Source organism: Pan paniscus, chromosome 16, assembly GCF_029289425.2.
Source record: "Pan paniscus chromosome 16, NHGRI_mPanPan1-v2.0_pri, whole genome shotgun sequence".
NCBI lineage: Eukaryota > Metazoa > Chordata > Mammalia > Primates > Hominidae > Pan > Pan paniscus.
In genome coordinates this window covers 88,827,709-88,845,363 of record NC_073265.2, presented here as the reverse complement: position 1 = coordinate 88,845,363, position 17,655 = coordinate 88,827,709, and the positions used below count along the sequence as shown (strand labels likewise).

The following is a 17,655-nucleotide window of genomic DNA, read 5'->3' as shown; positions in this document are numbered from 1 at the left end:
GAGAATTGCTTGAACCGGGGAGGCAGAGGTTGCAGTGAGCCAAGATCGCGCCATTGCACTCCAGCCTGGGCAACAAGAGTGAAACTTATTGCCCACCTCAAAAAAAAAAAAAAAAAAAACCAAAAACACACACACACACACAAAGAAAATCAATAGCTTAAAAAATTATTAACTTGGCCAGGTGCGGTGGCTCAAGCCTGTAATCCCAGCACTTTGGGAGCCGAGGCGGGCGGATCATGAGGTCAGGAGATCGAGACCATCTTGGCTAACACGATGAAACCCCATCTCTACTAAAAATACAAAAAAATTAGCCTGGCGTGGTGGCGGGCACCTGTGGTCCCAGCTACTCAGGAGGCTGAGGCAGGAGAATGGTGTGAACCCGGGAGGTGGAGCTTGCAGTGAGCTGAGATCGCGCCACTGCACTCCAGCCTGGGCGACAGAGCAAGACTCCGTCTCAAAAAAAAAAAAAAAAATTATTAACTCACGCCAAGAACAAAATTATTGACATTGTTATAAAGTTTAAGAAGATATTATTTAGATGACATTTAAGAGTGGTATGTAGAAAAAAAAGTGATGTATGGAACACACATTGTAAATCAGTATAGATAATGCCCTGGGGATAAGGAAATACAGCTTCTCTTTCTTGTCATACCATTATGTATCATAATTTTACATATGTTTCTGATTTAGAAGTAGTTAGAAATTTAAACTACGGATAGGAAACAAACACTGGTAATATGTAAACTCTCACACCCTATTATGTCACCTCTTTTAGCAGCAGAAGCAAATTTTCAAAGGCATCATTTTAAGTCCTCCATAAAATCAAACCTGCTAGAGCTAGTATAAATTTTAAAATGTTGAGTTTTAATGGTAGAATGAATATCAGAATCCACCATGTTAAAATTTACCTACCACATTGGATAAGAAAATGGAGACACAGAGTGATCAAGTAACAATAATTTTATAGGCTTTTGCCTTATTGAAAGTTTATAGTACTTAAAGTTCCATGGAATTCCGTTGTGGGAGACTTAAATAGTTTTATCTATAAAGTTCAAATGCAATTTCACAGGATATCATAAGCAAACCAAGAATATTCAAATAAAATAGATATGGTGGTTGGTAATTTAGGAAAAAATTAAGAAGTACAGAATAGATAAAATTATTAGTAACTCTGATTTATGAAGCTGATTTTATTAAGAGTCTCAAAAGAAAAAGGTTAAAATGTTCATTTCCCTTTTACTTAAAAAATAGTATTCTATAGTCTATATTTAATATAACATGCACTTAAAAACAATACAAATATTTGACTCTTACATTGCTAAATAATTTAGGGATTTGGTCTTTGTAAAATACATATTCAACTATGCTATTGGATCTTCTCACTTAAAGAGAATGAGTTACAGAAATTTATCTCTGAACAAGAGCAGCTCCTCTGATGGATAAAAATACTGCAAGACAACACCCTGTGTATATAAAACAGTAATGGTGATTCTTCCTTCACTGATTATGTACACAGAGCTGTACAGAAAAATTATCTCACATTTTTGAACATGTAGTATTCAGTCTCCTAGAGATATCAAGTAAAAGAAGAATAGCACCACAGAAATCATAATTTTGGTTCAGGACATATATGCAACAATGTGCATAACTGTGCATACTTTTTATTTTATTTTATTTTCTTAGACAGGGTCTCACTCTGTCACCCAGGCTGGAGTGCAGTGGCACAATCTTGGCTCACTGCAGCCTCCGCCTCTTGGGTTCAAGCGATTCTCATGCCTCAGCTTCCTGAGGGGCTGGGATTACAGGTGCACACCATCACATCCAGCTAATTTTTGTATTTTTAGTAGAAGCATGGTTCACCATGTTGGCCAGGCTGGTCTCAAACTCCTGACCTCAAGTGATCCACCCACCTCGGCCTCCCAAAGTGCTGGGATTACAGGCATGAGCCATGGTGCCCGGCCAATTGTGCATACCTTTAAAAATATTTTCCAATGTACATTTGTTCTGCTTTAGATTAAACACTATTTTCATAGCCTGTAAACAAAAAAATTATAAGTATTATTTGATTACTCAATTGAATATTTTAATAATTAAAATTTTAATTTTATATATGAGACTTGTACTTTCCTTCAGAAAAATATGCATTTATATTTTAAAACTAGGTAAAAACAGATAAAAATTCCAAGACTTTATATTACTATAAACATCCATATATATCTTTCAGCATTTTTTCTCAGAATACTTTTTAATTATTTCAACATCTTATAATGACTATGAAATTACAGTAAAAACTATCTCATTTAAGAAAAATGGATTCATGCTACGACCTAAATATATAAGAAAATAACATGACTTCCACAAAACCTGCTGTTACTAAAAAAAAAAAAAAAAACACTAAGTCACTAATATTAGTCTTGTAAATTTATATTAAAGTGAAGAATGCCAAACTTCTGAAATTTAAAAAAGTCATCAAACAGCTCTGCCGGGCTTTAATTCTCTTTCAGATTATGTCAGGAGCAGAGATGTCAGCAGATCCAGCTAAGAAGTAGATCAGACATATAAACAACTAGTGATATTTGTTATAAGCATATAAAGATATTCATTTTTTGAGTGCTTCCTCACTTCCACAGCCAGTTTTGACTTCATGTTTTCCTACTACCTACAAAAAATACACAGTGAAAACCAAAACTTCTCAAAAAAAGGTATCTGCTTAAAATGTCAATTTTTAATAAAAGCTTTAATAAAAAGGATTAAACAAAGAACTATTATGCACACTGAGTGGGGGGGTTCATAACAAACAATATCAAACAACATTGTAAAAATTACTTCTCATTACACTGACCCTTGGCAAATCATAAAGCTTTTCACTCATTAAAACAAGCGTTAACTCTAAAATTACTTGCAGAACAGAAATCTGATTTAAATTGAAACCTTTAACAAGTTGAAACACAATTTGCAGATGAAGTAAAGCAACAGCATGTTCAAATAAATGAAAAATAAAACGTTCTGTATATTAAATACATTAATTTTTAAGAAACACTTATTTTGGTATCTATATTATGTGTACCTATATATGAAATCTATATTATATCAATCTACATAATACATGTAGATATATTGTCTTTATTACTTTTTCTTCACAATTTACATAAAATCATAATTTTCTGATCATGTCACAAAACAATATATTGAAATCAAGGTAGAAAAATCAACTGAATCATTTAAATATATTGAAATCAAGGTAGAAACATTAGCTGAAACTATAAAATAATTACAGATGAAAATGCTATCTTTGTTAACGTATTTATCGAAAACATACTTTGCCAAAGTTTGGTTAACAAATGCAATACATCAAATCACTATTCATATATTTTAATAATTGAAAGTTCTTCAGTAAAAACGAACTATTAAACCACATTTTGCCAAGACAGCAAAAGGTATGGTAGAAATTACTCCATGCCACATCTAAAATATTGCAAGCTGATTTAGATACAAAAATAACAAAGCCAGGCGAAATGGCTCACACCTGTAATCCCAGCACTTTGGGAGGCAGAGGCAGGCGGATTGCCTGAGGTCAGGAGTTGGAGACCAGCCTGGCTAACATGGTGAAACACCATCTCTACTAAAAACACAAAAATTAGCTGGGTGTGGTGGCACATGTCTGTAATCCCAGCTACTTGGGAGGCTGAGGCAGGAGAATCGCTTCAACCCAGGAGGCGAAGGTTGCAGTGAGCCAAAATTGCACCACTGCACTCCAGCCTGCACAACAGAGCGAGACTCCATCTCACAATTAGACCTCTGAAGTCTTATTAATAGGTTGTGTCTAAGAAAACACATATTCTCAAGAAAATTCACTTGAAAAGATTAAAAACATTTCTATATTTATCAGGTTTTTAAAAATGTCCCCATTCCTGGTATTCATCATAAACAAATGGTTATGAACTCATTATAGGCTTCTATCATGCAACCACAACCTCTTCAGCAATTTATTTAAATGAAGGGTTTTAAACTGGGGTAACAGTTGGTCAAATCTGTATTTGAGAGAGAGCATCCTGGAAGTAGTGTGTATGACGGATTATGAGACAGATACATTTCAGAGATAAATAGTGGAAAATACCCAAACCAAATCATTTGCTCCTGCATGCTGCTCTCACACCAGCTTAGTCCCCACACGTCACATCTGCCTTCTCCTTAAGCCCTCCTTAACCGACCTCAGTGCTGTCATCACTGTTCCCATACAGCACCAAGCCTATAATACACCATGCCGTCATAAATTAATTCTATAAGAAGTACTGCATGTGAAGTGAATTTGGATCACTTGGGTTATAGTGTTAGTTGCTTTTAAATCTTTTCACAAAGGAACGCACCCTGGAAAGGAGCTCAACGTGCAGTAAGCATGATTGATGGCAGAGGCTTTCCAAGTCTAAGCAACCAACTTTTCTTCTTTTGCCATTTTTTTTCCAAAGTATTGTAGCAATGAACTTTTGTTTTTTAGATATCTGGCAAGTTTTCTACCATTTCCCTTTACACTTTTCCTAAAAAGGAGTATTTTCTGTATGTATTTGTCACTGAGAAGGACACATCGTTCAGAAAACAAAACCTTTTTTCTTTTAGAATAATTTTAACAGTCATTTTTATCCTAAGGTTTTGCCAAATTTTCAAAGCTTGTAAAAGTTTGTAAATAAAATTGAAAAGCCTTAGCTTCATTTGTAAAAAGATTTTACAATAGCTGATAGTTTATCTATAGTAAAAATATTTTTCTGAGAAATCTGTTTTATCTATTATATCACAATTTTATGTAAAAATCTAAATTTAAAATCTGTTATTATAAAGTTATTAATATATGTATATTTAATTATACTATAAAGTTACTTTACTAATAAAGTACTATATCCATTACAAAGTTACAATTAATAATAAAGTAACTTTAGGTCTATGAAAGTCATTGAGGGCCAGGCATGATGACTCACACCTTTAACCCAGCATTTAGGCAGGCCAAAGCACGAGGATCACTTGAGGCCAGGAGTTTGAGACCAGCCTGGGTGACATAGCAAGACCCCACCTCTACCAAAAAAAAAAAAAAAAATTAAAGAAAATTAGCCAGGCATGGTGGTACATGCCCATAGTCCCAACTACTCAGGAGGCTGAGGCAGGAGGATGACTTGAGCCCAGGAGGTCAAGGCTGCAGTGAGCTACGATTACTGCACTCCAGCCTGGGTGACAGAGTGAGATCCTGCCCCTAAAATAAAATAAAATATAAAGTGACTGAAAGAACACGTTCTGAATATGAGTTTAGGGCTCTGGTAGATATTTTTTTTTTTTGAGACAGAGTTTTGCTCTTGTTGCCCAGGCTGGAGTGCAATGGTGCAATCTTGGCTCACTGCAACCTCTGCCTCCCAGGTTCAGGCGATTCTCCTGCCTCAGCCTCCGGAATAGCTGGGATTACAGGCGCCCACCACCACACCCGGCTAATTATTTTTGTATCTGGCAGATAATTTATTCAGTGGTCATCTAGCAAGCTGAGGCAGACTGTTAGATTTTGTCCCTCTACCCATTAGTTGTCAAAATGGGTATTTCAAGTCTCAGCACTGTGTACCAAGATAATCACTAGCTACAATAACACACTCAATACTTCCTTCTCTCTCCTCCCTAATCCCTTCTTTGCAAGTACTACATGCAGTTTAAATATTAGACAATAAAATATTATAAGCTCCCTTTAAGTCTGGGTCCAGATTTTGTTTTCCTTCTTAGTGCCCACTTTCTCTAGCACATAGCATGGCATACTTTGCAGCAGTAAATACTATTTTGTTAAGCAGATGAAACAGCAAGTCCCCCCTCTAGTCATGCAGATAACCCCACAAAATAGAGAAAATCTATTTACGTATATTGCTGACCACACATATATAGCCTGGTGACACCAGAAGGATGCTCTGCCAGAGATTAATTTTTTAGATTCTTTTTTAGTGAGAGAAGTGCTAGCTAGTTATTTTACCAGACTGATGTGTAATCAGTGAAAAGCTGAGTCTCCCAGAAGAGTAAATCACCCAAAATTACCATGGTATTTGCCTAAGGAGGGTAACGTGGGGTGAAGAGCCTTGAATATCTGGGGACAGGAGGCACAATAACACACTTCGTGTTTTGAGGATTCAAAATGAGAGCTGCTTTGTTCTCCTTCTGAACTGATCACATAGTATGTAGGCACAATGGAAGTGATGAGGAAACCAGGGCTGACCCAGTGTTCCTGGGCCACCTGTCACTCCTAGAAACTGTAACACAGGGAATTCAAATATGGAGCACCTGTGCCCAGGCTTGTAACTACAAGGTGGGATCAGCACCTCTGAAAAATCACTGCAGCCTGTGCTGCAGAACAGCAGCCTATGCCAATACACTCTCAACAACAGGGTAGTAAGCAACAGCAGAAGCCCTAGAGGACCAGGCTCTGGCTGTTTTTATGTCCTCTGTAGGAAAAAGGCTGATCCACTCCTCTTCACCTCCACATGAGATCAATAAACACAGAGGTTTCACAACAATTCAGGTGGCAATGGGACAGACCTAAGAAAGGATACTAAATTTCATTCCAATAAACCTACAGAGGTTCAATTGGAGAAAAAGTAAATTTTAAGAAAAAAATGGTGATAAATTTGACTACACTTGAAGCCTGGGTTTTAGGAACAACACATGCTGGTTATATGTGGTACACATTTCTGTCTGTGCATACTTTCAGCCATTAAAACACAACAGATTCATGCTATTAACTTGGGCTAAAAATCCTTCCTTTTTTGGTATGCAAAACAACTTTTCAAGGATAAAAGTATTTTTTAAAAATAGGCTGATTTATATGCCAGATGTAAGCAACATCTTTTCTGACTGCTGGTTACTTTTTGTTGTTTCTTTGTTACTATAACCTTCTCTCATGGTAATTCAGTGTTTACAGCAACTCACAAAGGTGTCAGATTTCTCGACTATTAAAGATTGGCTGTTCTTTCTGTCTCCTCAAACATCCATTGGACTTTGTGATGTTTAGCGAGGTTTAATCAGAAAGGGGCCCTGTACTGATGGAAGCCTTTCCCCAACAATCCTTTATTTCTAGGTACACAGTAATTCTCTTCATAATAGATTACATAATTTTATACAATCAAATTACAAAATGTCATTGGGAGAAAATTAGTTTAAATATGTTCTATGACAAATAATGTTATAGTTTTGATGCCAGGTGTAGGGAAAAGCAATACGAAAATGTTTAAGTGGTACATGCTTCACAGCAGCAGCAGCAGCAACAGCAACAAAAACACATACATAAAAGAAGGCAGGGAAGCAATCAGATCAGAAATCAAAGGACATCTAATAGGACTTCCACTTCCAGACATGACAGGGTAACTCACACCAGACGTGCCTCCCGCCAAAACACAATGAACTACTCAAAAACATATGAAGCAATTGTTTTCAAGCAATGGACAGGCGACCCAGAACTACAATCCTTCAAATCTAGGGAACACAAGAGGCGAGCCCCATGTTGGACCTGAATTTCTGCCATGGGGCATATTTTGGGCCATGGCACAGGGAAATGGAACCTAAACAGAGCTCCAGTCCTGCAGAGCTGAAGAGGAATAGATCAGAGTTGGGGGCAAGTGAAGCACCTGAAAGATGCAGGACAGGGCACCAAAGATGAAAAGGCTGTGAGGAGGTCAAGAGGGTGCTATGATTTGAATGTTTGTGTCCCCACCTCTAAATTCATATGTTGAAACCTAGTCACCAATGCAATGGTCTCAGGAGGTGGGGCCTTTGGGAGGTCCTAAGGGTGAAACCCTCATGAGTGGAATTAGTGCCCTTACAAAAGATGCCTCAGAGAGCTGCCTTGCTCCATTCCACCACATGAGAACACAGTGAAAAAGTGTCATCTATGAATCAGAAAATAAGCCCTCACCAGATCTGCTGGCACCTTGATCTTGGAACTCCCAGCCTGCAGAACTCAGCAATACATTTCTGTTGTTTATAAGCTACCCCATTTATGGTATTTGTTTACAGCAGCCTGAATGGATTAAGACAGAGGAGCATAAAAACTAACACACTGGAGAGCATAAAACAAACAGTAAGTAGAAGTCAGATCAACAGATATCTTCTAGTCTTGAGATAAGGGCAAGAAAAACATTACATTAAAAAAAAAGAAGAAGAACAAAGTTCACTGACCTGTAGAAGAATACCAAATTATCTAATGTGTGTAACCAGAGTTCCAGAAAGAGAGGAAATGTGGAACAGAAAAATATTTGAAGAAATAATAAAAGGAAACTTGCCAATTTGGGAATAAAGAAAACCCCAAGAAGGGTAAATATAAAAAATCCTGTATCAAGACACATCATATATAAACTGCTAATACCAAAGATAAAGATAAAAGATTAAAGAGAGAAATCTTAACGCAGTCATAGAAAAAGATACAGGGTAACAATGATACAAATTATGGCTGACTTCTCATCAGAAACAATGGCGGCCAGGAAATAATGGAAGATCTTCCTTAAAGTGCTCAAAGAAAAAAGTCTTGTCAATCCAGAATTTTATTTCCAGAGAAAATATTCTTCAAAAGTGAAAATGAAATAACATTTTTGCATAAAGAAAAACTGAGATAGTTCACTGCCAGTAGAACTGCACTAAAACAAATACTAAAGGAAATACTTCAGGCTGAAGAGAAATGACAGATGGAAACTAAATCTAGAGGAAAAAATGGCCAGGTGCAGTGGCTCACACCTGTAATCTCAGTGCTTTAGGAGGCCAGGAGATTGAGATCAGCTTGGGAAACACAGCAAGACTGTGTTGCTTAAGAAAAGAAGAATAGAAAGCACAGGAAACGGTGAATATTCAGGTAAATATTTTTTAGGTTTTTTTTTTTTTTTTTTTTTTTTTTTTTGTGACAGTTTCGTTCTTGTTGCCCAGGCTGGAATGCAATGGCGTGATCTCGGCTCACCACAACCTCTGCCTCCTGTGTTCAAGCGATTCTCCTGCCTCAGCCTCCTGAGTAGCTGGGATTACAGGCATGCGCCACCACGCCTGGCTAATTTTGTATTTTTAGTAGAGACGGGGTTTCTCCATGTTAGTCAGGCTAGTCTTGAACTCCCAACCTCAGGTGATCCACCCACCTTGGCCTCCCAAAGTGCTGGGATTCCAGGCATGAGCCACCGCGCCCAACCTTAGTATTTTACAGACAACTGACTTGCAAAAATAATATTATCTAATGGAGTTTACAACATACATTGAAATAAAATATATGACACAGTAGCACAAAAGCAGGAGGGTAAAAGGAAGTATACTGTTGTAAAATATGCACAATAATATAAAAATGCATGTAATTTGTATGAAACGGCACAATATTCTAAATGTAGTAAGTTAAGGGAGGATACTGTGAACCCTAGAGAAAAGCCAACGGAGGAAATAAAGCAGAACACTAAAACATACTCAAGCAATCCAGAAACAGAAAGGAAGCAAAGAGGAACCAGAAACAAATGGTGGAAGTCAGTTGGGAAGAAGGAGGACTTAATTCCAATCTGAAAATAGAAACTCCAAAGAGATCATCACTCTCACCCTAACAACTAAAACAAGCTGAATAAAAACCCATCAGAGACTGAGGACATGGGGAAATGTAAATCAACTCCAAAGAGTGAGAAGCACATTTTCAAAGACAAGAGATCCTCGGCTGCTATCATCCCTCACTGAAATACAGGTGGGAAAAGAAATCTGCCACAGAAAAGGGTTAAAGAAAAATCAGTCTAACTTTGAAAGCTATATGTGGACATACCCGTGTAGAACCCAGAGGATTCGTAGGTATAGAAAGACTGTACGATTAATAAATCTCCCTGCTCAACACAGACACACACACACTCCGTCCCACCAACCTTTACCAAAAATGAGGGCAAGAAAAGAGAGCAAGAGCTGAGATAATCTCCTCAATGTACACTAGGCTTCCAGCAAGGGAAAACCTGGAGGATAGGCAGTAACAGAAAAGCCAAGAGAAACTTCTCAGAGGCAAGACCCACCGTCACAGAGTACAGGGCAATGATAGTCAACCTTTACAGGCCAAGGATGGCGCAGCAGGACTCAAAGAGCTCTCGAGGCACAGAAAGTCAGAAGCCAAACTGGAGAGCAAAGAGAATTCCTCAGCAACTGAACCTGCTGGCAGCTGGTCTTTAAAGCATGGAGATATCTCCTATAATTCAAAAAGATTTGGAATAGCCCATAAATACATGAGAAGGTGCTAAATAACATCAGTCAAGAGAGATATGCAAATTAAATAAAATACAAAAAAATGCAATACTACTTCACACACACCATGATGGCTAAACAAACAGACAACACCAAATGTTGACAAGAATGTGGAGTAACTGCACCTCTCATATATTGCTGAGAGAACAGTGTAAAATGGCATAACCACTTTGAAAACTAACTGGCAAATTTTAAATATTGGATATAAAATTATAAAATTATATTCAAAGGCTTTTCAATGACAACAAAGAAACATGGTAAAATGTTAAGTCTTTTAAGAGAATATAACATGTGACAAGTCTCAGCATGGACTATGGAGAAGCTGTTTGTTAAGCAGATATCAACTGGTGCCTACTGTGGTCAAATGGGGATAACATCACAGCCCCTCACATTTCTTTCCCACCTTTAGAATACCCTCCCATAGCATGTCTCCAAACATAATCAAGCATTTAGGGGACGTGTGCTTAGCCCCTTACAGACTTAAATCATAACATCTGACATCACCTCATGAGATGTATAAAGTGAATCAAATAATTCATAAGACCCAGTCAAGTGCTACAAAGCCTATATACATGGCTCAATCAAAAGTTCCTATCCAAAATGTATAACTATTAAGGTATAGAATTTTACTCAAAACAAGCAAAACCAAACACAAATAGAAACAAACCTAGGAAAATAAAATCACAAGTATATGCCTCGAATTTCTTGTGTAACAGGTGAGATATAAATAAATTATATGAAAGTAGTCACAAAACATATACCCTTCACTGGTTATTAAGAAGCAGTCAATGATATTAGAAGTACATCCTTAACCTCTAAGAATATATAATGGAAGGCAATGACTATATTCTACCACATCATGTTTTTATATTACAGGAAAACACAGAATAATAAAACACCCAGAACAATGGTTTATCACAGAATTGTTTTTTGTGGGGGTTTGGGGACAGAGTCTCACTCCGTTGTCCAGGCTGGAGTGCAATACTGCAATCAGAGTTCACTGCAGCCCTTGATATCCTGGGCTCAAGAGATTCTTCCGCCCCAGCCTCCCAAGCAGCTAGGACTAAGGTGTGTGTCACTATGCACGGCTAATTTTTTTTTTTTTTTATTGTTGGATTTTAGTAGAGACAAAGCCTCACTATGTTGCCCTGGCTGGTCTCGAACTCCTGGCTTCAAGCGATCCTGATCCTCTTGCCTCAGCTTCCCAAAGTAGTGGGATTACAGATGTGAACCACCATGCCTGGCAGAATTGTATTTTTTGTATATTCTTTAAATGTATGTAAAAAAAAGTTCATAAATACAGCATTATATTCATGAATTTTGGTTGTATATCTTATGTAAGTTTCATAGAGGAAAATGTTAGGAAAATGTAAAGTATTATCTTTACTGATACATTTTCTAGGCAATCTTCAAAAGAGTATCTCATTTTCTGGGTATCTGAATGTACAAACTTGATGAAAGCTAGAATGATGAAACACCATTGGCCTGATGATATACAATAAAGGAAAGACCATATTCCTGTATTGTGTCAAAAATTTTTATATGAACTATAGTTAGAAAAAATAAGACATTCATTATATGAGAATAAAAAAATATTTTTTAAAACACAGTCACTGCTGACTGGTGCCATTTTTCTTTTTTTTTTTTTTTTTTTTTTTTGAGGCGGGGTCTCACTCTGTCACCCAGGCTGGAGTGCAGTGGTGCAATCTCGGCTCACTGCAACCTCCACCTCCCAGGTTCAAGCAGTTCTCCTGTTTCAGCCTCCCAAGTAGCTGAAACTATAGGCACAATGCCACCACACCCGGCTAATTTTTGTATTTTTAGCAGAGATGGGGTTTCACCATGTTAGCCAGGCTGGTCTCGAACTCCTGACCTCAGGTGATCCACCCACCTCGGCCTCCCAAAGTGCTGGGATTACAGGTGTGATCCACTGCGCCCAGCCTGACTGGTGCCATTTTTATACACAGTATTGAATCTATATATTAAGGCCAGAACATAAAGTCTAAAAATTAATCTATTAGTATGTTTTAATTTAGACATTTCTGTACTTGAAAAAACAAAGAAATATCATAGACTTTTTCATTCACGGGTTTAACATGCATAATTTTTAACATTCTCTTGTAACCCTGAAGTTCTACGACAGGTAGTAATTTGTAATTTTATTTGAGTCACATATTTCACTTAGATACACTAAAAGGCTGGTTGGTGTTCTCGAGTTGGTTTTACTCAAGAGTAAAAATAATCTCAGACAAATTAACATCTGTATCTTTCTCTGCTCATTCTTGAATACACAGTAACTTTCATATAATACCTGAAGCATAAGTTTTTTATTTTTTAATTATCTATCTTTTTTTAATATAGGAAACCATATATGACAGTGGAATTTGCTAACATGTGGATTCACAAAGCAAGGTCTCTGGATGCTCCTCCCAAGAAATCAAAGGGTTTAATGGTGGCTCTCAATAAAATGCAAGATTTTAGTACTGCCTATCTATAAGGCACATTCATAATTTATTTACATGTTCATCAGGCAGAACTGAAAATCCTAAGGCTCAAATTTAAATTGTTCTACTAAATTTTAGTATGATTCCTTTTAAAATCAAAGTTAACATACTAGGTCAGGCATGGTGGCTCACACCTATAATCCCAACACTTTGGGAGGCTGAGGCAGGTGGATCACTTGACATCAGGAGTTTGAGACCAGCCTAGCCAACATGGCAAAACCCTGTCTCTACTAAAAATACAAAAATTAGCCAGGCATGGCATCACGCGCCTGTAGTCCCAGCTACTTGGGAGGCTGAGGCATGGGAATCACTTGAACCCGGGAGGCGGAGGCTGCAGTGAGCCGAGATCACGCCACTGCACTAGAGCCTGGGCAACAGAGTGAGACTCTGCTAAAAACAGAAAAAAAAAGTCAACCAGGCACGGTGGCTCATGCCTGTAATCCCAGAACTTTGGGAGGCCAAGGCAGGTGGATCACAAGGTCAGGAGATTGAAACCACCCTGGGCAACATGGTGAAACCCCATCTCTACTAAAAACACAAAAATTAGCTGGGTGTGGTGTCACGTGCCTGTAATCCCAGCTACTCAGGAGGCTGAGGCAGGAGAATCGCTTGAACCTGGGAGGCAGAGATTGCAGTGAGCTGAGATTGTGCCACTGCACTCCAGCCTGACGACAGAGCAAGACTCCATCTCAAAAAAAATAAAATAAAAAAAAAGTTAGTGTACATTAGTTACCTCACTGGAGAGTAAGAGAGAAAACATTGTATGCATTTGACTTTTGGATAGTAAAATGATTATATCACGCAAAGTTCACCTAAATTCTCTTATGTGAAATTCAGAACTGAAGTAACTCTTTGTACAAATATTTTGCCAGAGCAGTGATTCAAAGGGATATTGGTTGCAAAGCACAATTGTAGTAATTGTAGCTATATCTAAAATATAAATTCTACCTTCTTACATTTGCATCACAAAAAAGACTCTTAGTAATATTTTACCCACATTCTTTAGTTTCATCTTCAAATGGACAAATACTTATAAATACATCTACAGCTCATTGCCTAGACATAGAGTGAGAAATATGAATACAGATTTATAATAGACAAGAAACTATAGTGTGCTAGAGACTATGATTACCTGGAGGTAGGAATTGCAGTTGGTTATTAGCTAATCGAAGATGACGTAAAGCTCTCAGACGACCAATTTCTGGGCAAACAATTTCTAAGGCATTGTCACTAAGATCCAGACACTGGAGTTTTACAAGAGACCCAATGGCTTCAAAGAGAAAAGGAGAAGGCAAAATGAATTTGACTCAAGTATTACATCAAATCTTTAATGCAAGTATTCCAAGTTAAAATATTTTACTACTTAATTTCCTTGTCTCAGTTGCTCACAAAATAGTAAAAACACAGATCAAACTAAGTTCATGAAAGTGATAAATACTTCCAGCTCAAGATAAAATATAACTTAAAATACAGCACAAATAAAAACATTAAGACTAAAATAAATCAAGAAATGATACACAGGGCTTTTTTTATCTGACCAGAATTCTTAACTAGATTTATTAAATTTAGAACTTATTATCTACCTAATAGCAATTTATCCAACAATAGTTTACCTAACCATTATAACCATTTTAGACTTATTTAATTATAGTTCTTAACTGGACTTATTAGAAGAAAAAAGTTTTGAAGCTAAAAAATTAAAGGTGTCTTAAAAATAAAATTTGATCTATTTATAAAGCAAAGCTTAAATTATATTATCTTCTAACTAAAATTTTTAAGTTAAACATACCTTCCGGAACCACAACTATGTTATTTGAGTGCAGGTATCTAGGAAGGAAAAAGAAAAAAAACAGCCATTATCATTAAGTGCTTTTGCCAGATAATCAGTTTATAAAATGCTCACTTAGAAATTTATCAAATATAAATAGGCCACAACTTTCACACCCTACTCTAATGCATCAACATACAATAATGGTTATCACAGCTAACTAATAATACTTTGAGAAAAATATTTTGTACCAGAATTGCGAATATTAAATCTATTTACTGATTTAGTTGTTATTTTAAAATAAAAGCATACATAATGGATAAACTATAAGGTCTTTTTAACTTCATAACACAAATTACTAGTTTTTCCAGTTCATTTTATTCAGGCTTTAAAAAATATACTTACCGTGTGAAGAAAAATCAACACCTATTGTGTAAAGGAAGATGAACTTCTCGTTTCTAAAAAATAACTTCACAAAATAAAGGTATTTCTAGCTAGCATGCATACGGACAACCAACAACAGATTAAATACTCATCATTTACAGTGTCTGTAGAAATACTCAACTGTCGAGGTACAGAATTTATTTCATGGCAAAAGAAATTTTGTAACAAGAAATCAAATGCTTCTCTTAAAAAATTTTCTTTTTCACAGAGGCTGAGAAGTCTAGGCAAGCCTAAGTAACAATTTTCCCACTACAGTGTCTTTAGCACACTCTGGTGGAGACTTCCTGCAATCAGTAACCAACCATTCAGAGCAAAACAAGTGAATGCTGGAGATCACACAACAATAATTTAAGAAAATAAATTTATATCATTGATTTAGAGACAAGAGAACAAGATTTTAGTAAACTTTATTTTCAAACCTATGGTTTTATTTATTGTACTTTAAAAATAAATCTTTATGGCCGGGCACGGTGGCTCACGCCTGTAATCCCAGCACTTTGGGAGGCAAGGAAGGCGGATTGCCTGACCTCAGGAGTTCGCGACCAGCCTGAGCAACAAGGTGAAACCCCATCTCTACTAAAATACAAAAAAATTAGCCAGGCGTGGTGGCGTGCATCTGTAGTCCCAGCTACTTGGGAGACTGAGGCAGGAGAACTGCTTGAACCTGGGAGGCGGAGGTTACAGTGAGCCGCGATTGTGTCACTGCACTCCAGCCTGGGCAACAGAGTGAGACTCCGTCTCAAAAACAAAAACAAACAAACAAACAAACAAAAAATTTATAAAGTACTTTTAAATAGAATTTAGAAGTTTTCTTCTGCATTCTTAAAGTCTAATATTGAATATTAAAATGTCAATAAACACAAAATAAGACAGAAAATTGATAATTTTATGAAGATTATTTTATGTTGAATTAAATCAATTTTGTAGAAGGTTAACTAACCTGCTGGGTATAACACAATTTAAATAAGCCCACCATTTACTCTATGATACATTTCATTCCTTGCTTTCTGTATATGAAATCAATAGTCTTTAAACATTAATTTTAGGAAGGAATACCTAAATCAAAATAGAGAACTGATTAAAAAAATTTTTTTCAACAAAATACTTGCCTCAATTCAAGTTCCACCTATAAAAAAGACATTAAAATGTCCAAATCAAAATATGAACTGAAGTACCCACTATTATGATTAGAATTTTTCAAACAGACTTTAAAATATTGTCTACATATAATCAAGATGCTGTATGAAATAGTACACAGTGGCTGCCCATGGATGCCGCTGAGGAAGTATCGTTAAAGTCTCTCCTCCCCCTGCCATCAAGTCTAAGTCAGTCTCCTAAAGAGCCCGAACAGCTGAGGAAGCTCTTCATTGGAGGCCTGAGCTTTGAAACAACCGATGAGAGCCTGAGGAGTCACTCTGAGCAATGGGGAACGCTCACGGACTGTGTGGTCACGGGAGATCCCAACACCAGGCACGCCAGGGGCTTTGGGTTTGTCACTATACCACTGCGGAGGAGGTGGATGCAGCCATGAATGCAAAGCCACACAAGGTGGACGGAAGAGTTGTGAGACTAAAGACAGCTGTCTCAAGAGAAGATTCTCAAAGACCAGGTGCCTACTTAACTGTGAAAAAGATATTTGTTGATGACATTAAAGAAGACACTGAAGAACATTACCTAAGATTATTTTGAACAGTATGGAAAAATTGAAGTGATTGAAATCATGACTGACTGAGGCAGTGACAAGAAAAGGGGCTTTGATTTTGTAACCTTTGATGACCATGACTCCGTGGATAAGACTGTCACTCAGAAATACCATAATGTGAATGGCCACAACTGTGAAGTCAGGAAAGCCCCATCAAAGCCAAGAGATGGCTAGTGCTTCATCCAGCCAAAGAGGCTGAAGTGATTCTGGAAATTTTGGTGGTGGTCGTGGAGGTGGTTTTGATGGGAATGACAACTTTGGTCGTGGAGGAAACTTCAGCAGTCATGGTGGGTTTGGCGGCAGCCATGGTGATGGTAGATATGGTGGCAGTGGGGATGGCTACAATGGATTTGGTAATGATGGAAGCAATTCTGGAAGTGGTGGAAGCTACAATGATTTTGACAATTACAATAGTCAGTCTTCAAATTTTGAACCCACGAAGGTAGGACAATGGTGGCAGAAGGTCTGGCTCCTATGGGGGTGGAGTCCAATACTTGGCCAAACCATGAAACCAAAGTGGCTATGCCAGTTCCAGTAGCAGCAGCAGCTATGGCAGTGTCAGAAGATTTTAATTACTGCCAGGAAACAAAGCTTAGCAGGAAAGGAGAGCAAGAGAAGTGACAGGGAAGCTACAGGTTACAACAGCTTTGTGAACTCAGCCAAGCACAGTGGTGGCAGGGCCTACCTGCTACAAAGAAGACATGGTTTAGATAAATACTCATGTATATGGGCAAAAAACTCGAGGACTGTATTTGTGAATAACTGTATAACAGGTTATTTTAGTTTCTGTTCTGTGGAAAGTGGAAAGCAGTCCAACAAAGGGTTTTAATGTAGTTTTTTTTTTTTTTGCACTCATGCTGTTGATTGCTAAATATAGTAGTGTGATCATGACGCTGAATAAATGTATCTTTAAAAAAAGATAACAGAGTGTTGCCAATCCTGACTGCACATTAGAATCACCAGGGGTCTTATTGGTACCGAAAACCATC

The 17,655-nt window shown here is 37.3% G+C and overlaps 1 protein-coding gene across 8 annotated transcripts in view; it reads right to left on the bottom strand.

The window, feature by feature from the left end:
• The window catches only part of LRRC28 (leucine rich repeat containing 28), a 136,812-nt gene that overhangs the window by 85,808 nt on the left and 33,349 nt on the right, over positions 1–17,655 (bottom strand). For 6 of the 8 annotated variants that reach the window (XM_034939489.3, XM_003816769.4, XM_003816770.4 and 3 more), the window contains 2 exons: positions 14,542–14,579; positions 13,885–14,022 (listed from right to left, as the gene is read on the bottom strand). The exons of 1 other annotated variant lie outside the window; for it this stretch is intronic. In XM_034939489.3, coding sequence (XP_034795380.1) covers positions 13,885–14,022; positions 14,542–14,579 — 176 coding nt within the window. Of the gene's footprint in view, positions 1–13,884; positions 14,023–14,541; positions 14,580–14,925; positions 14,945–17,655 lie in introns of those variants that run through there. One more of the 8 variants, XM_063596953.1, reaches the window with a different exon arrangement.